Source organism: Balaenoptera acutorostrata, chromosome 13 (genome assembly GCF_949987535.1).
Source record: "Balaenoptera acutorostrata chromosome 13, mBalAcu1.1, whole genome shotgun sequence".
NCBI lineage: Eukaryota > Metazoa > Chordata > Mammalia > Artiodactyla > Balaenopteridae > Balaenoptera > Balaenoptera acutorostrata.
The window spans coordinates 66,865,578-66,888,185 of NC_080076.1; the positions used below are offsets into that span (position 1 = coordinate 66,865,578).

General features: G+C 53.5%; 2 protein-coding genes across 4 annotated transcripts in view; one reads left to right on the forward strand and one right to left on the reverse strand.

Annotated features, from left to right (window-relative positions):
- PPIL2 (peptidylprolyl isomerase like 2) overlaps positions 1 to 11,803 on the forward strand; it is a 24,402-nt gene extending 12,599 nt beyond the window's left edge. Inside the window, exons 8-21 of one of the 2 annotated variants that reach the window (XM_007196291.2) lie at positions 82 to 171; positions 1,005 to 1,080; positions 1,779 to 1,939; positions 2,945 to 3,020; positions 3,493 to 3,599; positions 3,757 to 3,846; positions 4,043 to 4,076; positions 4,608 to 4,725; positions 8,901 to 8,957; positions 9,544 to 9,616; positions 9,725 to 9,787; positions 9,876 to 10,015; positions 10,198 to 10,320; positions 10,705 to 11,803. In XM_007196291.2, coding sequence (XP_007196353.1) covers positions 82 to 171; positions 1,005 to 1,080; positions 1,779 to 1,939; positions 2,945 to 3,020; positions 3,493 to 3,599; positions 3,757 to 3,846; positions 4,043 to 4,076; positions 4,608 to 4,725; positions 8,901 to 8,957; positions 9,544 to 9,616; positions 9,725 to 9,787; positions 9,876 to 10,015; positions 10,198 to 10,294 — 1,182 coding nt within the window. In that variant the 3' untranslated portion in view covers positions 10,295 to 10,320; positions 10,705 to 11,803. Of the gene's footprint in view, positions 1 to 81; positions 172 to 1,004; positions 1,081 to 1,778; positions 1,940 to 2,944; positions 3,021 to 3,492; positions 3,600 to 3,756; positions 3,847 to 4,042; positions 4,077 to 4,607; positions 4,726 to 8,900; positions 8,958 to 9,543; positions 9,617 to 9,724; positions 9,788 to 9,875; positions 10,016 to 10,197; positions 10,394 to 10,704 lie in introns of those variants that run through there. The other variant, XM_028162380.2, reaches the window with a different exon arrangement.
- Positions 11,422 to 22,608, reverse strand: part of YPEL1 (yippee like 1) — an 18,322-nt gene continuing 7,135 nt past the window's right edge. The window contains exons 3-6 of one of the 2 annotated variants that reach the window (XM_057526529.1): positions 16,780 to 17,062; positions 15,429 to 15,472; positions 14,942 to 15,050; positions 11,422 to 14,227 (exon numbers count right to left, since the gene is read on the reverse strand). In XM_057526529.1, coding sequence (XP_057382512.1) covers positions 14,138 to 14,227; positions 14,942 to 15,050; positions 15,429 to 15,472; positions 16,780 to 17,062 — 526 coding nt within the window. In that variant the 3' untranslated portion in view covers positions 11,422 to 14,137. Of the gene's footprint in view, positions 15,051 to 15,428; positions 15,473 to 16,779; positions 17,063 to 22,608 lie in introns of both variants that reach the window. The other variant, XM_057526528.1, reaches the window with a different exon arrangement.

The following is a 22,608-nucleotide window of genomic DNA, read 5'->3' on the forward strand; positions in this document are numbered from 1 at the left end:
CCTTTCCCTACCTCTGGGTGGGCTCTGGGCTGCCAGGTCGGAGGGCAGGCAACGTGACAGCGGACTTTCTCCTGGCTTTAGGCGGTGGAGCAGCTAAACATCAAGGCCAAGAACTTCCGAGACCTGCTGACCGACGAGCCCTTCTCCCGGCAGGACATCATCACCCTGCAGGTGGGTGTCCCCTTCCCTGCCTGCCCGGGGACCACCCGCCCAGGACCTTGGCTCCTCCTGCCTCAGTGGTCTCGCAGCCCCCTGCCTGCGTAGCTCCCAGCTGTCCCGGCTGTTGGCAGAGCCCCTCCCGCCCTCCCTGCCCTCAGTCACCCTGGGCCTCCACACAGGCAGTCTCCTCAGTCCGGGGCTCACCACTCCCCTCCGAGGCCGCCCCTGCCGTGTCAGGGCCCTCGTCTCTGCCCCCAGAGCCACCTCCACGTCCAGGCAGCCCCGTTGCAGGCCTGAGGGCTGGGGCTGGTGTGCTCGGGACCCAGGGGCGAGTGTAGGGTGTGCCTGTAGGTGTCAGAGCCCCGAGTGAGTTCATGAGAACCCGGCCCTAGAAAATCAGGGTGTCTAGATCCTCCTGTGGCTCATCCCGTTCTAATCAGAGGCCAGTGCATGGCTCTCCCCAGTGGTGGGCTCGCTGTCCCCAGGGCAGACCGTGGGGTCAGTCTGGCAGCCGGGCTGAAGGGGGGGAGGCCTGCAGGAGGCCTGGAGGTGGGCACCCCACGTCCCGTGCTAACAGCTAAGGGTGCTTGGCTGTGTGTGGGGAGAAGGGGACGCAGCTGGCTGAGCAGCCATCTGTGCCACTGTCCCCGCCCCACCCCTGCTCGTCACCCTGCGCAGGGCAGAGTCCCTGTTGACCTGCGGTGCCCATGCAGCCCCCAGCCTCTCCCCTCCAGCCTGGTCCCTCTGCTGGTCCACCCGTCCTTTGCTCCCCAGCAGCCGCATGGCCCAGGACGGGTCTGGCTGTGGTGCCAGGCTCACTGCCACACGTGTTCTTTTTGCCATAGGACCCCACCAGTTTGGACAAATTCAATGTCTCCAACTTCTTTCATGTTAAGAATAACATGAAAATAATAGACCCAGGTATGTATGGCCAGGGCTGGCCCGGGTGCCAGGGACTTGGGTAGAAGAGCCTGGGTGAAACCCCCCACCTCCCTGGGGCTTGAGCGTCTGGGAGTCTCACCCAGGTTTTCACAGGTCTTGCATTTCCTGAGCCGATGCTCCATTGTTCTGTGCTGGGGTTGGCAGACCACCCTGGCCCATGCCTGCCATCGGGGGCCAGACATGTCGGTGCCAGCCGGGCCATCACAATGGTGCCCAGCCTGGCCATCTCCCCGCCACCTCCGCCCCGTCAGGACTTGGCTCTAGGTCTCTCAGAGTTGCTTCCTCTCCCACGTGCTCGGGGGCCTGGGTGGGCCTTTTCCTCAGAGATTGTCTGTGTCCCGCCACAGGGATGGGCCATTCGTGCCGGCCGCTGGGTGGGTATGGAGGTCCCATGAAGGGTGGTGAGTGCTCGTGGCCACTGGGTCCTGTGATGCGAGGCTGTGACCCCTGGGGCTGGGGCCCGTCTGGGGAGAGGGCAGTGGCCTCGCTCTTTCTTCCCCCACTGGCTCCTCCCTGGGTTGTTGTGACCAGGAGGCTGTGACTGTGACAGAGGCTCTGGTCACTTCAGACTCGTGTCCCGGCCGGGGCTCTCAGCGGCTCTGGCCTCCTGTCCCCGTCACGACATCTGGGGATGCTGCTGGGTCTCGGCTGCTCAGGGCGACTGTGCTGTTTTGTAGATGAAGAAAAGGCCAAGCAGGACCCATCTTATTATTTGAAAAACACGAACACGGAGACCCGAGAGACGCTGCAGGAGCTCTACAAGGAGTTCAAAGGGGACGAGGTGCTGGCGGCCACCATGAAGGTCCCCGAGAAGACAAAGGTGGACAGGCTGAACGCTGTGAGTAGGCAGCGGGCCTCACCGCTGCCCTGTCTGCCGCTCGGGGCACTTCTGGGGACGGGGCTGCACTGAGGCTGGCCCAGCAAGGCTGGGGCCATGGACAGGTGTGGCCGGCCCGGAGCAGATGTGCTGGGTGGACAGCTGCCCGGTAGCTTCAGTGGTTCCTCGCCCCACAGCTGCCTGGGGTATGGGCAGAGTCACTGCCCTGTGAAGCTGGTTACTCGGTGCCCAGAGCAACCTCAGGGGTGCCAAGCTGCTGGGGGGAGGGAGCCAGTGGTACTGGGGGTACCTGGCACCCGCCCTCACCTTCTCGTCCCACACAGCCCATGGTTGGTCCTGGGACCCCCAGTCGGCAGTGAGGGCACCAGGGTTTGCACCCTGGCTTGTCAAGCCCCAAAGCTGCCCCTCCCCTATTCAGGCAGGACCTGGTGAGCTGGGGCTGGGGGACCCTGGGGGGGGAACTCTGAGGTGCCCCCCTAAAGAACTGTCCAGAAAACTGAGCGTGCTAAAAGAAGAAGGTTTGTTGTTTATAATTTAATCCCACCTCTAACACGATGGTTCTTAGCATTTTGGTGTATTTCTTTCTCATGGGAAGAAACTTTTTTGTCCTTCTGTTTAGAAGGAAAAAACCGTTTATTGAGGCTTATTTTTTCCTGTAGGGACTTGACACATTTAAAAAGAAGCTCAAATTCTTGGTGCTCTGAACCCCAGAGATGCCCAGGCTCTGCCTGGTGTGTTTTTCTGGGTTTCACTTAATGTGAGAGCTTTGGCAGCCGGGCCTTCAGCCCAGTTGAGGCCCGTGGGCTGCTGGCTGACTGTGCTCCCGCTCCCTGGGCCCTTGGGGAGAGGCCAGTGCGGGCTGGGCTGTCCTGTCCGCCTTGGTAGGCCCCTGCGGGCGCCTGTGGGTGGTGGTCAGGGACACCTTCCTGGAGGAAAGGCACCGAGCAGGGCCTGAGCAGCAGGGTGGCCTCCCGGGGCTGAGGAGCCACCGTGGTTTCTCGGCAGGCCCACTATTCCACCGGGAAGGTCAGCGCCTCCTTCACCTCCACTGCCATGGTTCCCGAGACCACGCATGAAGCAGGTAGTGGCCTTTGTCTCCACCGCCAGCGTTAACAGCGGCCAAGGGTGGGGTGCCCTTGTCCGTGCCCTTCTCAGCGCTGCTCTGTCGTGCCTGGGCTTTGTGGGCTCGTGGGCAACTCAGGAGTGGCCAGGCATGGCCCCTTTTGAAAGTGGGCTTGTGCTTGGGATAGGGGCGGCTGTCCAGGGGGCTCCCTGGTGGTGGGAGGCCCTCCCCATGCTGGGGCCACCCCACCTCAGGCTCCAGCCCAAGTCCCACCTTGGTGTTGCCCCCAAGCCCCCTTCCTCTCCTGTTCTTGGCTGGTAGGGCCCCCTCCCCCTCCCCTCTCCTCCCCTCCCCTCCCCCCTCCCCCCCAGCCCTCCCCTCCCCACATTGAGGAGCCATCAGGCCCCGCTGCTCCGCCCTCCCCGATGCCCCTGGGGGCTCCGGGCCACGGGCAGGCAGGCAGGCAGGCAGCTCAGGCCTTTGCTTGTAGCCGCCATTGACGAGGACGTGCTGCGCTACCGGTTCGTGAAGAAGAAGGGCTACGTGCGGCTACACACCAACTTGGGCGACCTCAACCTGGAGCTTCACTGCGACCTGGTGGGTGAGGTGGCCGCCTGCGAGTGCCTGGTTGCTGGGCCTTGCAAGTCCTTCCTCACTGTCGGGGCCGCCTTCCACTGCCCAAGGGCCCTGGGGGTCCTTGGGACCCTTCCCTGGCTGCCACATGCCTCAGGGGAGCACTTTGCCTTTTTTGTAGACGCCAAAAACCTGTGAGAACTTCATCAAGCTTTGCAAGAAGCAGTACTACGATGGCACCCTCTTCCACAGGTCCATCCGCAACTTCGTGGTGAGTGCCGTGCACCGGCCCCCCAGTGCCCACGTGCGGAGTCCTGCAGTGACCCACGTGTACCCGGGGGCCAGCTGGCCACACCAGGCCTCTCGGGGGTGAACCGGGAGGGCCCCATTCTCACCAGGAGCAGCTGGGGGGGCAGGGGGGCTGAGGCTCATGGGTGCGGCTCCTCACTGGCTGGTTCTTCCTGCAGATACAGGGGGGTGACCCCACGGGCACAGGCACAGGTAGGTGCTCGTGCTGGGCCCCTGGGAGCTCTGGCTGCACAGCAGGCTCTGAGGGCAGGGGCGTGGGGACTCTGCTAGCCCCATGTGCTGTCTCTTTCCTCGTTCCAAGGTGGTTGTGAGGCCTCAGCCACAGATGAAGGATGGGGGCACGTTACCTCCCGCTGGGCCTCCAGGGGCACCCCCTCTGTCCACAGACCAAGGGGGCCCACAGTTGGCGGAGGTTGGGCCCCACCCTGGACGCTGCCCCTCCAGAGCCCCCCTTAGCCTGCCAGCTGCCTGGGCCAGCTCATCCCTCACCCTGTGTGGTGTGAGCAGGAACCACCGGTCTCCTTGGCACTTTACTCCCTGTTCTGGGGGCTGGGCCCTAACCAGGGGCTCTAAGGGCCCTGGGGCTGCGGGGATGTCCTGCGGGGAGTTGGTGATGAGGACCCCAGGGATTGCGCACAGGTTTTAGAGCTGGGCCGTGTCCCAAGAGCTGCGCTCAGCTGGGACCTGGTCATTCTTGCTGCCACATGCCCCCTCCTCCTCCAGGGGGGGAGTCATACTGGGGAAAGCCCTTCCGAGACGAGTTCCGGCCCAACCTCTCGCACACGGGCCGCGGCGTCCTCAGCATGGCCAACTCGGGGCCCAACACCAACAAGTCTCAGTTGTGAGTCAATGCGCGGCCATGGGAGGGGCCCGGGGAGGGGGTGGCTCCTGCAGATTCTCCGTCAGCCTCGCCCTACATGTTGTGCACCCCACCCCGAATCCAGAAAGTGTGGGGACACGCGCAGACCTGCCTGAGCGCTGGGCGTGTGCACTTGCACGTAAAACGAGTCATCCGGCAACCCCGTGCCTCGTGGTGGTGCCTGCAACAGGCCAGGGCGGCACCAGATATGGGTGTGGATGTGGATGCCCGGCCGGGGGGCAGAGACCCAATGAGGGGTCGGGAATTCTGCTGTGAGTGTTTTGGCGGCGTTAGATGCCCAGGACACCCACCTTGGTCCTAGTAGGTCTAAGTTTTGGTGCTGAGAGGGTGAGAACAGGCTAGATGTACAGGCTTGGGCGGCCTGTGTCTAAGTGTCATGGGGGCCACCAGGAGCAGTGGAAGGTGGGGGGCGGCGCAGGGGAGCTGCGGGGCCGCAGAGGAGAGTGTTTTCCCAGAAGCGACACGCTGCCTGCGGAGGTTGGTTTGGGCCACATGGCCACTGATGGCGCGTCGAGGACGGTTTGGGTGGCGGCTCGCATGCACGTTTGCTGGCTTCACCTGCAGAGCCACCTGGCTTGGTGGAATGGGGCCCCAGGTGGAGTGTTTCTCTCCCGCTCAGCCTTCTCTAGGAGCTTTATGAGTTCATCTACGTTTCTTGATTTATGATTCTTAAAAATCCTTAAATTTTTACCTGTGTTCCAGATATTTTCCCCAGGCTTTAAAAATTTCGTGGGAAGGTGGCACATGTTTTTACATATCTCCTGTGGCATTTCCACTTGTGCTTAAGGAGTCCCCAGTGCCATCGTGCGTGTGTCTCGGGGAAGTTGTGGAAGACTTTGGTTTTGAGATCTCGCTAGTCCGTGGTGATTGTGTGTGGCATGGGCACAGGGTTTGTTTCCTCCCAGTTGTGCTGGTGTCACTCAGAGCAGTCCCCTCCCCAGGTGGATGGCAGCCTTGCTGGCGACTGAACAGTCAGGATGCCCGTCACAGTCTGTCAGGTGGCTAGTTGGCCCCCCGGCCATTGCAGGCACCGGTGGAGTGGGGAGGGGCCCCCGAAGGGCAGAACACGCCCTCCTACCTGATGGGTGGTCCCCTGTCTTAGGTGACTCCTTCCCAGTGATTTCCCTGCTCATCCTCCAGCGGAGCCCCTGAGAGAGCTTCCCACAGAGAAGGTACTTTCTGCCAGCCATGAGGGCCTCGGGTCGTCCTCCTCGTGCCCCGGCACTCGGCACCTTCCTGTGGGAATTGGCTCTCACTCTGTTTGTTGTTCCTTCCGCCAACGTTACACTTAACCTGCTCACACCAGTTCCGCACTGGGCTCTGCAGTGAGTTCCAGAAGGAGGTCCACCCTCACTGTCTGTTTGCACGTTGCTTTGGCTTTGATTGCTTATTCTCTAATCTGGACTTTATTCTAATTGGAGCGACATGACGTGTGTTTTATTTATTTATTTATTTATTTAAAAAAATTTTTTTGCGACGTGTGTTTTAGAACAACGGACATGCGTGGGGTAGTTTCCATCTAAGGATGTGCCTTGACTTCTCCTGTGGATGTCTTCTATCTTCTAATGCGATTTTACAGTTTCTTCACTTGGGTCCTTTGCCTTCCTGGATAAAGCTATTCCTTAAGGATTTTGTAGTTTGTGATATTTTTGTAAACAGAATTTTTTTCCCCTAATTCTGGGTGGTTATTGTTCATGTAGAGAAAAACTATTACTTAGGCACTTTATCAAATTCTCTTATATTTCCAGTAGTTGTTTACTGAAACTGTCTTAGGCTTCGTAGACATTTCACGTTATCAGCTTGAGGGGATGTCCTCTCCTTTCTGGTGCAGACGTGGTCCCCTCACCGTCGGGCTGTGCGGGGGAGGACATGGGCTCTGTTGTGTCACCTGATCAGGTTTGCTGTTGGGCCTGCTTTTTCAGGCGAGGTTGTTGAGTTTGCAGACGCTTTCCTGTAGCGTCTGTCACTGTAGCGTATGCTGTTTTTCTCCCGGAGGCTGTGGGCCAGCCTTTCTGCTGTGTCTGTGTGTCTGTCCTGGCCAAGATTGTAGACTGCTGCTCCCTCCACATGGGGGCCGGCCTGGGTCATCTGCACTGGTTTGATGGGGTCTGAGTACCGTGGGCGCTGCCCACGGGGCGAGGTGGCCGGTGCCTTCTTGGGGGACAGCTGAGCAGCTTTGGAGGTGAGGCAGCTGTTGTGACCTCGCTGGGCAGGGACGGCCGCAGAGCGTCCTGCTGACCCTTAGGTGGGCTTTGCTGCTCCGGCCAAGCACTGATTCACATTTTGCTGGAATGGTACTCACCCATCTCTGGATTCTCAGCCTGTGTCCATGCATCCCCCTGTCTCCCCATCCCTGACCACATCTGTGTCCGTTCTTCCTCGGGGCTTACAAGGGTTGTCTACTCTCACTTTCTCTGTAGTTATTTTCAGTTTCTACCTCGAATTGCTTCTTCCTGGTTTCTGTTCTCTCCTTTCTTATTTTCGTGTCTCTACCCCTGCAGCCTCGGCCTGTGCATCCCCTGCCCACTGCTTGCTGGTGGCTGGTGGTTCCGTCTGTCTTGTCCTGGCAGGGGTATGTGGCGTTTCTTAGCCCCACAGGGCTGGGTGGGTGCTCTGCGTGCTGTTGGCAGGGCTGGTGGTGTCACCTTTTTTTATTATTTCCGACTCTGCTTAAATAGCCAGTAAAACCGCTGCTGGATTGGTGGCGGTTTTCTCTTTTTATTTCTAATATTATCGGGTGTTTTCTTTGTCTTTTCAAAGAGCTAACTTTAGACTTTATTTCCTTTCTGTTATGTTTTGGTCTCCCTTTTGTTGTTTTTCTGTTTTCCTCCTGTTACTTTAGGTTTATTCCATTCTCTCTTGAGTTTCTTTAACTGTGTTAGAAGTGAGAATAGGAGCCCTGCCTGGCGGCCGGAGGTCGGGGATGCACAATTCCGCGATTTTTGACGTTTGGCGGTCCGATGGGCTTGGAAGGCATGCGCTCCCTGGGCGGCTGCTGACGTGTGTTGATGGAGCTCGGTCCCGCACGGGCTGTGGGGGTGTGGGGGCATCGCTGCACTTCTCTGGGGACTGCTCCATGTTGCAACCATCGCCACACTTCCTGCCTCTATCCCTGCTTTTAGCCTTGTAGATTCTTGAAGTCTTAAAACAGTATCTTACACAGCACACACCTAGATCTTGGTTTATTTTAATTCAGCCTGACAGTCCTAAGTGTGTATTTAACTTTCCAGTCACTTTGCTGCTTCTGGTGATCTTAATTTGTTTTCTACTTAGCCTTTTCTTCTATTTCTTTTTGTTTCCTTCTTTTCTCTCTCTCCTGGTTTGGAACTTAAACGTTTTCCTTGTGGCCTCACGTCACGAAGTACATCCGTCTAATGTCTGAAGTTACTGGTTAGCGCCCTTCCCCCCCCCCCCCTCAGTCAACCCGCCGGGTCTCACATCCGTGTCCTCGGGGAGTTTAATTTACCCTTAAAAAAAAAATTAATTTATTTATTTATTTTTGGCTGTGTTGGGTCTTCGTTGCTGCATGCGGGCTTTCTCTCTAGTTGCGGCGAGCGGGGGCTACTCTTTGTTGCGGTGTGCGGGCTTCTCATTGCGGTGGCTTCTCTTGTTGCGGAGCACGGGCTCTAGGCGCGCAGGCTTCAGTAGCTGTGGCACGTGGGCTTCAGTAGCTGTGGCTTCTGGGCTCTAGAGCGCAGGCTCAGTAGTTGTGGCGCACGGGCTTAGTTGCTCCGTGGCATGTGGGATCCTCCCGGACCAGGGCTTGAACCCGTGTCCCCTGCATTGGCAGATGGATTCTCAACCACTGCATCACCAGGGAAGCCCCCTGATTTGCCCATTTTTATACCAAATTAGACATGAAGATTTTTGAGGTTGGCCCTTGTGTCCCTTTCCCGCATGTGTCTGTGTCCGGACCCCTTCCTGCTCGTCGCCTCCTTTCTTCCGGGCTACAGTCTGTGGTCCTGTAGTCAGTCTCTTGATGGGATGGGCTCTGGGCACAGCGTCGGCCCAGGAGGAGGTTGGCGGTGGTCAGGCCTGGAGGCAGAGCCCCTGCCCCTTCCTGGGCGGCCTGGTAGGGGGCCGAGGCAGGCGGGTTGGGGGGCACAGGCTCTCCCTGACCATCCCTCTTTCCCCAGCTTCATCACCTTCCGCTCCTGCGCTTACCTGGACAAGAAGCACACCATCTTCGGGCGGTAAGGAGCTGCACGTGAGGTCTACCTTTCCCTGGGCTGGGCCTGCTCCCACTTGCCCCGTCTGTGTCTCTGCACAAGTGGGGGCTTGGGGCTTCTCTTGGGGGGGGGATGGGGGTGGGCAGGGAGTTTGGCCCTCTGGACCTGAGACCCGCCCCAGTGGCCTACGCAGCGCCCTGCCTGACCCCCTCAGGCTCTCCCTTGAATGGTCCCGAATCTCAAAGCTGGGCCACATCCTGTCTGTCTCTCTCCCCATCTCCTGTCTGGGGCTCGGCACCCATCCTGTGAAGGCCCAGATGGTATTTCCAGCTCTGTGGCTTCATGGTCTCTGTCACACCCCAGCTCTGGTCGTAGCACAAAATCAGCTACAGACATTATGAGTGTGGACGGGTCCCGATCAATCTTTGTTGACAGAGCTGGCAGCCAGCTGGACTTGGCCACCAGCCGGGCCCGGGGACCCCGCCCCTCATCTCTGGGTCCTACTGGCTCGTTCTGGAGCCACTCTGTGCCCCTGGCCTGCGCAGGGACATGGCCTTTGTGGGTGCCCTGCCCTGGGCACATTCTCAGGCGCCCCATCGCTCTGCTGCAGGGTTGTTGGAGGCTTTGACACACTGACGGCCATGGAGAATGTGGAGAGTGACCCCAAAACTGACCGCCCTAAGGTATGTGCCTGGGAGCATGGGGGCTGCTCCTCAGGCTTGGCACTGGGCGGGCCCTAGGCGGGCTGGGGGCCTGCGCCGGCTCTGCTCACCCCCTCCCACCCCCACCAGGAGGAGATTCGCATGGACTCCACCACAGTGTTTGTGGACCCCTACGAGGAAGCCGATGCCAAGGTGAGGGGGGCACTCGGGGCCCGTTCTGTCCCCAGGAGCTCCACCTGGCCCAAGGGCTCCAGGCCAGACACTCCCCTGCCTGCCGCAGATCGCTGAGGAGCGGAAGAAGACGCGGCTGGAGGCAGTGGCCCTGGAGAGCACAGCCAAGACCAGCCAGCCCCAGCAGGGGAGCCAGGGCCCCCAGACGTACCGCCAGGGGGTGGGCAAGTACATCAGCCCGGTGGTCACGTGAGTCTCCACGGTGCCCTCCCTGCACTTACCGCTGGGGGTGGGCAGCCGGGGGCACGGGATTGTGCCATGAGCTGGCTGCTGGGGGTGCCTTGGTGCAGGGTGAAGGAGGGGGGGTCGGGGCTCCCAGCTCGGGGCCTGGTACCCGCATGGCAGCTCTTGTCTGCTGCTTCTCTCCCCAGGAAACGGGTAGCAGAGGAAGAACCCTCCACCAGTGCAGCTGTCCCCGTGGCCAAGAAAAAGCCCAGCCGAGGTTTTGGGGACTTCAGCTCGTGGTAGCAGCAGGCTGGCCGCTCTGGATTCTGGTAGGGACTTGGACTGTGTCCCTGAGTTGTCTGCCCTTTGAGCTGCGACTCAATAAAGCTCTGGTTTATTGGCCTGGGTCCTCTTTCCTGGCCTTGGGAGTCCACGGGCCACCTCGTCTCTCCCTGGGTAGGATGGCCTGGCCCTGTCTGTCTCCACCTCTGCCCCTCTGCCCCTCTGCCTCAGTCAGGAGGGCGAAGCCAGCTGGCTCCCGCTGTTCCTGGCAAAGGGCGAGCAGAGGCCCTGGGAGCTGGTGTCCCCCCCTGCCAACTCCTCTCCAGCCTCAGGGCCTGGCCTTGTGCTCACACACGACCTGGGGACCTGCTCGGGGGTGTCTCTATTGAAGATCTTCAAAGCCTGCCCTTTCTGCGCCCACCATCCTGCAGTCCTCCTGACTGTGACACTGCTCCCTCGGCTTCCAAGGAGCTCCCGTGGAGGAAGGAGCTGCCTCCTCCCAGGACCCGTCTGCTCCTGCTGCGAGGCCAACAGGGTCATTGCTGCCCTCCCCTACTCTCAGCACCTGTGTCCTCGGGTCAGCACGGCCACCACCCCCTTGGGCTCTGGTCCATCTCTCTCCTTTCCTGCCTCACCCGAAACCTCACGTCAGTGAGTGCCTACAGCTCTTATTTCTAGAAGGTACTGTGGCTCTTTCCACATCTCTGCTTCTGAGCCCTGGGCCTGTCTCACCTGCCTCCTCCGAGCCTCACGTGCAGGTCCCCACGGATGGCGGCGCCTTCCCTGCGCATGGACCCGCCGTGCAGCCCGTCCTCTGAGGCCCCTGCCCATGACCGTCAGCTGGGACCTGGACTCTATGGTGACCTTCCCACTCCCCCGATGCCTTGGGCCAGGCTGCTGTCCCTCACATCTTCCCAACCCTCTCACCATTGAGGGGCTTACACACCCGTGCTGTCTCCGGGAGCTGGGGTCACGGGGAGGAGGTGGCAGGGCCTGGTGACGGCCAGCGTTAAGTGTCCTTGTGGGCCACGTGGGGACGCTTGCCTAGGGCTCCTGGACCCCCGGATTGGGGGCTCCGCCCTCAGCAGCTCCTTGGCTACCCCGTCAGGCCGCGAGACCCGTGATGCTGCTAACTAGGAGACATTGGATGTTGTTGGAAGCTTTATTTTTAAACCTCACACAGACAGAGGACGGAGAGCTGGACGTGGGGCCAGAGGAAGCCTGTGCACGTGAGCTTGGCAGTCCTGCTTGAGGGGCAAACCTTCGGGCTGGCCTGGGCTTCTGTCCATCCGTCTGTCCGGCAGCTGTGCCCAACTGCCCTGAGGGAAGGCTGGCCACCCTGGGCTGCAGCCCCGCAGCGCCACCCACACAGCAGAGGACAGGCCTGCCCAGAGGCTTTGACAAATGAGGGTTTACATTTCTGTAGGTCATTTTGAGCTTAAATTTTAGTTTTCTAGATATTAAAAACGTTCAGATTTTGTTAAATCCCTGGTGAGGTTATCAGGTAAATTAAAGGACTTTTTAAACAATTCCCATTTCTGATCCCTCCTAATATCTGACAGATGCCATCAAGAATAAGCGTTAAGGTATAAAAATACTATATATATATGTACTGTGCAGAAGACATTACATAGTTTAACTTAAATGGATTTATAATCCTGGCATCACCTCCCACTCTTCGCAAGGAAAAAAATATCTTAAATAAATAAAAGTCACAGGGTGATATTTACTGTTTAGGAATTTAAAAGGGTGGCGCATTCCAGAGCACTTGACCAGCACATCTGGTTGTGGTCTCGTGAGTGTCCGTCCTTGAAGCTGCTCACAGTCAGTTCATTTGGTTTCAAAAGGAGCTTGGATTTTGCAGAAGACTAACAAGAAAATTGTTAAGAGTCTTTGTTGGTGTCAGCTACAAAAATACAAAAGTCATCATGGACCACTGGTAAAAACACTTCAATGCCACCACAGAGACGGCACAAAACCAAAGTGCTCAGAGCGGAGGAGCGGTAACTGTGCCCAGAACATACAAAAGCTCTAAATATAAGTTGAGTGTATACAGAGGAATTTTAGGAGGTTCCTCAGCGTCAGCAAGCATCTTTTGGAGAAGCAGCTGGGCCACAGGCTGAAGCTTGGGGAGGAGGCCCGGCTGAGGAGCCGCTGGCTCAGGTGGGGTCTCAGGGATTCGTACTCACGTCTCAGGGAAGGTGCTGGCCAGGCCTTCACGGGGCACTGAGGACCAGGCCCGGGGCCCAGCTTGGGAGGCGGCAGAGTGCCTGCAGTGGAGGCTTGCGCCGTGCCAAGCACTTCCTTGGCAACTTGAGATGCATCCAGGCCCGCTGGGCACCCTCGTGGACGACCCAGCACCCAGGGCAGGCAGGACACTCCTCACAATCCAGGCTGCAGGTCCAGACAGAGATGGTGTCAAAGGGAAGCCCAGGTGAGTGGCTGGGGGCCAGGGGAGGGCCACCCACCAACTGGCAGCCAGTCCCTCTCTGTCCCTAGCCAGCTCGCGCTTGTGGCCATAGGACTAACCTCGTCTGAAGGAGTTTGGGAGCCGGCCTGTGCCCTCCTCTCTTCCCCCCTCCCTCAGCCCTCTCTCTGACCCTCGGCACTGGGGTCCCGGGAGTCTCATGCCCCGGTGACCACACTGAAGGCCCCCAGACGCCCAGTGGCAGGCTGGGCCCACTGGCCAGAGCCAGGTAGAACACTGAACACGAAAACTGTTTTGGGGATGCCTTTTGGCCTCCATTCTCTGCAAAGTGGCCAAAACCCGTGGGTGGTGCCCACTCCCTGCATAGGCACGGGTGAGTCGGAACTTGAACCTGTGGCAGAAACGCAGGACTCGGGAGGCTGCTGGGCCCTGCCTGTGTCGGCCCACAGGACAGAACCAGGGAGGCACGGGGACCTGCTGAACAAACCAAACATCTTCACTGCAAAGTTTAAACCTTGTCTTCCGACTGTAACCTTTTCCAAAAAAATTTTAAAACTATCTGGCAAATGTTAAATTTGGAAGCTTAGCCTGCTCTGGCCTCTTTCAAATATGCAAAAAATAATTTTTTCTTCAAATACATCAGAGTAGAAAAGGAAACCCGATTTCTCTTGGTCCAGCGCGTTCCACTCTAACTCCATGGACCAGCCGCCCAGTGCCTGACCTGGAGCCCCCGTGGGCCTGTGCCTGCACACCAGCCCGAGACTGTCTCTGGTAACTACTTGTTCACTTGCCTGTGAGATAAGGGAGCTACTGGCTTAAATAAACAGCATGTTCCATTAGACACACTTCTCTATTTATAGCTTATCTAAAATGTTATCACTGGTGGCCTCGGTTTTTGAACAAGGCTAAAAAACACCCTTGGTGCATAGATTCATAGATGTCTGAGAGATTCCTAAATAAGCACTGCCCTCACAGCTCATCTGCGAGAAGAATAACCAACGTGTTGTTCCGCGAATCGGGGAGCAGTGGTTACTGTACCTTCTATCCAAACAAGAGGGGAAGCTGGCTCTCCGAAGAGACCTCCCTGTGGGCTTTGGGGCTTCGGTCTGGTTTTCTATCAAACACGAAAGAGCAGAGCCAAACTATCTTAAAGGCATTGGTTAAAGAAGGTGTTAACTGGATGGATAAGTCACCAGTTGGTTAGGTCTTTTCTCTACATCTTGAGAAATTAGAAAAAGGTCGTTGAAACTTTTCAGAAATAACCGTGTTATTGAAGACACAGATCGGAGGGACGCCTTACCCAGGGGATTGGCCTGGAGAGGCCGCCTGTGAGACTCGAGTTCAAGAAACACTGCCATCAGATGTGCCTATGTTTCCATTACATTTACCATCTCTTTCACAAAATCATATTCAAAAGAGAACAGGAAGTTTTCACTTTACTCCCAACCATTGTCTTTGATCATGTGAGCAAGCTCAATGATAAATTTTCCTTCCTTATATTTCTGACTGCTCTCAAAGGCGTGTTCCTTGAAAAGAGAGAGACAAGGTTTCAGGACAGAATCGGTTTTGCTTTTCAACTTCATTTTACACTTCGCAAAGAAAATAACTGCAGTATCATGTCTCCCCAGACGCCCCTTGTGCCGTGCGGTCCAGGGCCGGGGATGGGTGGCTATCTGGGTGACCAGCCCTCAGGAGCAGGGCAGGTCTGGCCTGGACTTGCAGAGTAATGGTGAAACTTGTCGGGAACTACTGATTCAAGTTTGTTACTGAGCACCGACCACGTGCGGGGCAGTTTGGGAAGGGAAGCCAAGCAAAGGCCTCCTTCCCGGGACTCCAGGTACAGGGGAGTGAAGTCCTCAGGGTCACAGATGGTGGAGAGGGGAAGGCCCTTCTCGGGGGCAAGGGATGCAATGGCTCAGACACAGGCCCCCCCCGCCCCGTGCTGGAGTATGGGAGTGGGTGGTGTGTGGGACAGCACCAGGGCACAGGGCCCAGGCGGGTCCTGGGGGTGGGGCCCCGAGCGCTGCAGAGGGGTCTGCTGTGAGCGCAACTGCAGGGTCATGTCCAGTTCCCCACCTCCCACCTGGCTGGTGACCATCCCTCCCTCCCCCAGTCCATGGACTCTGAAAGATGCGGTTTTAAAACGTGTTCCTTGACTGGCAGCACCTATCCCGCTTCCTGGCATGTTTTGTTTCCACTGGGAACGTGTTCTTTATTACAGCGGACCCGCGGTCACTCACGTATTTCCACCCGAGTGTGGTCTTGCAGTTCTCACAGTAGATGTCCGCCACGGCGTGCAGGCCAGTAAGAAGGACCCGCTCCTCCGCAGGGCCGCAGCCCACGTTCACCCTGTGGGGAGGAGGTGCTGGGACCCTCATGGGGCCCTGGGCCCACAGTTCCACCCCGACCAGCTGTTCCCAGGACACAGGGTGTCCTTCCTGACTCCCCTCCTGTCCCTGCCTCCCCCCACCTATGATGAGAAGGAACAACTTCTTGCCTCCCCCGAGAATCCAGGATGGGACAGGCTGTGGGGAGGGGCCCACAGTCCTGCTGTCTCGGTGGAAATCAAGATCTACCCCAGTAGGAAACAAACCACACCCAGCCTGGGAAAAAGGCATCTGCTTTCCTGAGCCCTCGACGGCAGCGAGCACTGGCGGGCTCTTGGAAGCAGCACGCGGGGCCTGGTGGCGGACGCGGCACTGGTGAGGCCACGGCAGTGATACTCACACTGAGTTGAAGAGGTAGGCTCGTCCCTGACTTCCCTGAAAGGACTGCAAAGAAGAAAGGGGTTAAAGGCTTTGTCGTGGTCAGATGGAAGTGACGCCATTCCTCACCAGCTGGAACGCGAGGCCACGTCAGGGCAGCTCCACCCAGAGGGCCTCTGTGCTTGATTATTTTAAAGAACAGCTTACTACTGGCTTTGGGGTCCTTTGAAAGAAGCACCTCAAATTCCTTTTGGACACTAACAACCCACTCCCCCCACCGTGTGGCCAGAGCAGCGCCTGAGCTACATGGCCGATCTGGACGCCCTGGAGCAGCTCTGCCTCCGAAGCCGGTGCTGAGGGGCTGCCCTTCCACTGAAGCTTCTGGACGCACAGAGGCGCCACAGAAGCAGTGATGGCACAGACACCACCTTATCTGATGGTTTTCCCTTAAGATGATGGACCCAGGACTTCCCTGGTGGTCCAGTGGTTAGGACTCTGCACTTCCACTACACGAGGTACAGGTTCCATCCCTGGTCAGGGAACTAAGATCCTGCAAGCCGCATGTGTGTCCCCCCCCAAAAAAGGACCCTGTCACTTCCTTACCCCAAGTACAGAGACGTTCTTCTAACTGCCTGAAACAAGAGGCCTAAGCATGGGTTCCAGAAACTTCTTGATGACTTTGTTTTCAAAGGAGCAGAAGGCTCCTGCCCAGGGAGGCGGACTTAGAGGACGGGTGGGGGTCGTGACCCACAGCACAGGGAGAGAGGACAGTCACTGTCTCCCGAGGGATTGTTTTAAATGTTCCCAAGTGGTTGGTTATAAACATGACAAACTGCTAGTCAAGAGTTCAAGGCAATGAGGTGGATCCTGCCCTCTTCGCCCCCAGGGGCTGCTCGTGGCCCGCACAGCGCTGCAGCCCTGGCAGAGCTTCCCTCCCAGGCTCTTTCCTGAAAGATCCCATTTCCCCCAAGGCAGCCTCTTCTCTTCTTAACTATTCTGAGTTTCAAAACTTTCTTAATTCCCTTATTATGAAACTATTTACACAGATTTTCCAGGCTTCCTTTGTACTGTCCATGTCCTCTGGCTTTACATGAATTTAACTGCTCTGACAAGTCACTGACATCTTACTGTCGGATCTTCAGAGGCCCGTGGCCTGGCCCCCAAAACCCACCACTCGGCAAAGACCACGGCCAAGACCACGACGTAGCTGCCCTCACTCACACACACAATTTCCCTCAGTGCCGCCCACAGGGCTCCAGACATTCTGGGCCCAGCAAACCCAGGAGGCCATGGGGTGGTTCAGTATTTGTCTACACTTAGGCTCAGTGATCATGGCTGAGGGCAGCCTGCCGAGTTCTTGACCAGACACTTGCCTTGGAGATCAGCTCATCGTGATTGGCCAGGTGGGCCCTGCAGTGGACACAACTGTACGTTCGGTGGCAGTTTGGCAGATACGCTTGGAAAGTTTTGGACCTTGTCATCTTCACCATCTCCGCTGGGCACTCCTGGCTCAGCTCAGGGCTGGCACGGGAGGAGCTGCAGCTCTGCTGGGCTCTCTGACAGAAGAAACACTGGAACATGCACGCAAGAGCCGTTGTTGTTTGGAGGGCGTGTGGCTCTGTCCACACAGCTGGGGTGAGAGAAAAACGCCACAACCTGTCAACAAGTCAACACAGAGCAGAGGGTCACAGAGAGAATGAAACACAAAAAGTGTGTTTAGGAAGCCTGTTGTAAAGAAGGGAAGGGCAGGCCTAGATGTTAAAGATCTAATACTTAAATAGTAATACGAGTACATAAAAATACTAATAGCTAATCACGGCTTAGCCATTCTAAATTTAGTTGGAAGTGGCAGGTGAACTACTTTTACACATAAATAATTTGAGAAAACTTTTGCCCAAATACATCTTATATCGTGTGGCTCAGAAAACGTGAAAGAAACAGCAGCCAACACGACTCCCATCTGAGTGAGGCCAGCAGCACTGGATACATCTTGTCCCAAACAATGGAATTGGCGACTCAAAGCACCATGTCATTTATGAATACGTGTGATGGATCCGGTATTATTAATCTCTGAGAAATTACGTTATCAGTCCAGAAGTAAACCCTCACATATATAGTCAAGTGATTTTCAACAAGGGTGTCACAACCATTCAATGTGGATAGAACAGTCTTTTCAACAAATAGTGCCGGAAAACAAGATATTGACATGTGAAAGAATGAAGTTGGACCCCTGCCTCACACCATATACAAAAATGCACTCAAAATGGATCAAGGAACTAAACGTAAAAACTAAAACTATAAGACCCTTAGAAGAAAATGTAGGGAACAATCTTCACGATGTTGGATTTGGCAGTGACTTCTTGGATCTGATAGCAAAAGCACAGATGTGTGTGGATTTACAGAAGGTAAAGTGAGAGGAAAATGGGGCAGAGGCACTATGTGAGGAGATGAGGAGGCGATTCCAGAACTGAAGAAAGACACCAATCCACAGACAAGTCCAACAATCCCAAGCAAGATAAATAAAAAAGCCACACCTGATCACATAATAGTGAAACTGCAGAACACCAAAGAAAAAAGAAAAAAAGTCTTAGAAGCATCCAGAAGGGAAGGGAAAACTACCTTTCAACAGCAACTTCCCAAGTAAAACAGTGGAACCCAGAAGGCAGTAGGGGAAGGTACCTGTAAATTCCTGAAAGATAATAACTGCTATCCCAGAATTCTACATGCAGTGAAAATATCTTTCAAGATTTCGGGAAATGGGGGCTTCCCTGGTGGCGCAGTGGTTAAGAATCTGCCTGCCAATGCAGGGTTTGAGCCCTGGTCCGGGAAGATCCCACATGCCGCAGAGCAACTAGGCCCGTGTGCCACAACTACTGAGCCTGTGGTCTAGAGCCCGCAAGCCACAACTACTGAAGCCCACGTGCCTAGAGCCCGTGCTCCGCAACAAGAGAAGCCACCTCAGTGAGAAGCCCACACACTGGAATGAAGAGCAGCCCCTGCTGGACGCAACTAGAGAAAGCCTGCGCACAGCAATGAAGATCCAACACAGCCATAAATAAATAAATAAAAAGAATTCAGGAAATGACATTTGCAGACAACTAAAAAGTTTGACTTCTGCAAAATATCTCTAAAGGAAATTCAAGGATATGATTCAGACAGAAAAACAAAACAAACCCCACTAAAGTCTAAACTTCAGACTCTAAAAGAAGGCAGAATGGTGAGTAAAGAAAACGGTCCATGTGCAGGTGGGCAGAGCAGCAGTGTCTCACGGAACTTTGAAGAGATCCGCTCATGATATGTGAGCAGAAGCCAGGGTGAAGGCGCAGACCAACGACTCCCAGAGTCTGGGTACTGTCCAAAAAAGAAGACCCACATATGGATTAAATGTAGATTCTGGTACATTAAGGATAAATGTTGTAATTTCTGATGAAACTTCTGTAAGAACAAAGAGCAGGTGTATAACTTCCAAAACTGTAAAGGGCGGTGAGGAAGGGAGGAAAAACACCATGGGAAGAACAGGAAGCACAATGACAGAAGGAAGATTTAAACCCAAATATTTCAATGCGTATATTAAATATAAATGAACTAAATGTTAGAGTTGAAGGTTTCAACTAGACAGAAAACAAACTTTATCTAGATGCTACTTATGAGACACACACCTTAAACAAGGACGCAGAAAGGATAAAAAGATATGGCTAGAACCTCGGTGGTGGCAACACAGACTTATGAATCATAATTATTTGCTAACAGTATATTTGTTTTATGAATATCTTGTATGTATGTGATTCACACAAAGAAGTTAAAATAGAAAAATGCAAATCAAAACCACAATGAGCTATCACCTCACACCTGTCAGAATGGCTATCATCAAAAAGAACACAAATAACAAATGTTGGTGAGGATGTGGAGAAAAGGGAGCCCTCCTACACTGTTGGTGGGAATGTAAATTGGTGCAGCCACTATTGCAAACAGTATGAAGGTTCCTTAAAAACTAAAAACAGAGCTACCATATGATCCAGCAATCCTACTCCTGGACAAATATCCAAAGAAAACCATACTTTGAAAAGATACATGCACCCCAATGTTCATTGCAGCACTATTTACAATAAGCAAGATACAGAAGCAACCTAAGTGCCCATCGACAGATAAATGGATAAAGAAGATGTGGTATAGGGCTTCCCTGGTGGCGCAGTGGTTGAGAATCTGCCTGCTAATGCAGGGGACACGGGTTCGAGCCCTGGTCTGGGAAGATCCCACATACCGCGGAGCAGCTGGGCCCGTGAGCCACAATTGCTGAGCCTGCGCGTCTGGAGCCTGTGCCCCGCGACGGGAGGGGCCGCGATAAAGGCCCGCGCACCGCGATGAAGAGCGGTCCCCGCACCGCGATGAAGAGTGGCCCCCGCTTGCCGCAACTGGAGAAAGCCCTCGCACGAACCGAAGACCCAACACAGCCAAAAATAAAAAATAAATAAATAAATAAATAAGAAAATCCTTTAAAAAAAAAAAAAAAGAAGATGTGGTATAGTTCTACAATGAAATATTACTCAGCCATAAAAAAGAATGAAATAATGCCACTTGCAGCAACATGGACTGACTTAGAGATGATCATACTAAGTGAAGTAAGTCAGACAAAGAAAGATAAATATTATATGATACCACTTACAGGTACAATCTAAAAACTGATACAAATGAACTAATTTACAAAACAGAAACAGACTCACAGACTTAGAATACCAAACTTATGGTTCCCAAAGGGGAAAGGTAGGGCAGGGGGTTGGGGGGAAGGGATAAATTAGAAGCTTGGGATTAATTTACACACACTACTATATATAAATAGATAACCAACAAGGACCTGCTGTATAGCACAGAGAACTCTACTAAATATTCTGTAATCTTTCCCATATAGGGAAAAATATCTGAAAAAGAATGAATATATGTATATATGTATAACTGAATCACTCTGCTGTATACTTGAAACTAACACAACATTGTAGATCAACTATATTTCAATAAAAATTAACAAAAAAAAGAAGTAGCAAAAGGACAGAAAAAGATATTTAAATAATAAAGTAAAGGGACTTCCCTGGTGGTCCAGTGGGTAAGACTCTGCACTCCCAATGCACGGGGCCCAGGTTCGATCCCTGGTCAGGGAACTAGATACTGCATGCCGCAACTAAGAAGCCCGCATGCCGCAACAAAGACCCAGCACAGCCAAAATAAATAATAAATAAAAACAAATACTGAAAAATAATAATAAAGTAAAAACTATTAAATATATTTATATTTTGCTTACATAGTAACATTTTTAAATTTTTAAAAGTTAATTATTTTTGGCTGCATTGGGTCTCTGTTGCTGCACGCAAGCTTTCTCTAGTTGCCATGAGCAGGGGCTACTCTTCGTTGCGGTGCGCAGGCTTCTCACTGCAGTGGCTTCTCTTGTTGCAGAGCACGGGCTCTAGGTGTGCAGGCTTCAGTAGTTGTGGCACGCGGGCTTCAGTAGTTGTGGCGCACGGGCTTAGTTGCTCCGGGGTATGTGGGATCTTCCTGGACCAGGGATCGAACCCATGTCCCCTGCATTGGCAGGCGGATTCTTAACCACTGTGCCACCAGTAAGTCCCTACATAGTAACATTTAATAGAAAAACTTTATGAGATAAAACAGCAGGGAGATAAACAGCAAGCGTAAATCTTGTTACCTAATAACACAGTCTCAAAATATGTAAGTCAAAAATTGAAAAAACCTTAAGAGATAAATTTATAATCAATAGGACTAGTAATTGTAGTATATAAATAGTTTACATAGTAATTTATATATTTATAGTATATTTAGTATATATAAATACATAGTATATATTTGTATAAAATATAGTATGTATTTTACTGCATCTTTCACTAACTGGTAGAACACCACAAACTAGGGCAGATATACAGGATTTGCACATTGTGATGAAGAAACTGGAACTAAAATACATGTAGAAAACTATCTAAGAGGGCTTCCCTGGTGGCGCAGTGGTTGAGAATCTGCCTGCCAATGCAGGGGACACGGGTTCGTGCCCTGGTCTGGGAAGATCCCACATGCCACGGAGCAACTAAGCCCGTGAGCCACAACTACAGAGCCTGCACGTCTGGAGCCTATGCTCCGCAATGGGAGAGGCCACGACAGTGAGAGGCCCGTGCACCGCGATGAAGAGTGGCCCCCGCTTGCCGCAACTGGAGAAAGCCCTCGCACAGAAACGAAGACCCAACACAGCCAAAAATAAATAAATAAATAAATAAAAACAAAACAAAACAAAACAAAAAAACCCCCAACATTCTAAAAAAAAAAAAAAGGAAACTAAGAACCACAGACTCATTTACTGCACCTATACATTTACAAAAGTTGAGCACATAGCACATCTCAACAAATTCAAGGACTGAAACCATAGTATATTCTCTGACCACAATACAGTTAAATTAGAAATCAATAATAAAGTATAACTAGAAAAATCCTCATATGTTTATAATTTAGGAAATGTACTTCTATATACCCATGTGTCTAAGAATAATGGAAATTAGAAAATATTTTGAACTAAACAATAACAAAATAGGTACTTACCTGAACTTAAAGGGAAATGTAGACTCTTAATAGAAAATAAGCAGGTGGAATTAATGAGCTAAACACCCATCTTTAAGAAGTTTGAGAACAGGAAAACAATCCCCAAAAAATATAAGGAGGGAAAGAAATAGGAAAAAAATATTGAAACAGAAAAGGAAAACTTGGATCCACTAGGGGGGATCGACAAGGCAAATGTGCGTTCTCGGAAAAGACTAATGACCTCTGACAGCAGAGCCAGCCATCAGAAATGCAAACGGGTAGCGCCTTCTGGGGGCAAGACTCATGGGGAAGAGGTGCTGTGGTCAATTTAAGTCAATATATTGGAAAATGTAAACCACACAGATAAATTCCTGGAAAACGTTAAGTTAAAAATATGATTCAAGAAGAAATAGAAAACCTGAATAATCCTATAAACATTAGGGAAATCAAATCACTGGTAAAAAGTCTCCTCCCCCAATATGCACACATATCAATGCAAATCAAATACACCTACAGGCAAGGAGCTTCCCTGGAGAGCTCCACCATACTTCAAGGAAGAATTCATTTCAATCCAACACAAACTCTTTCAGGAAAGAGAAAGGGGAAGCACTCTCCAACCATCTGATGTA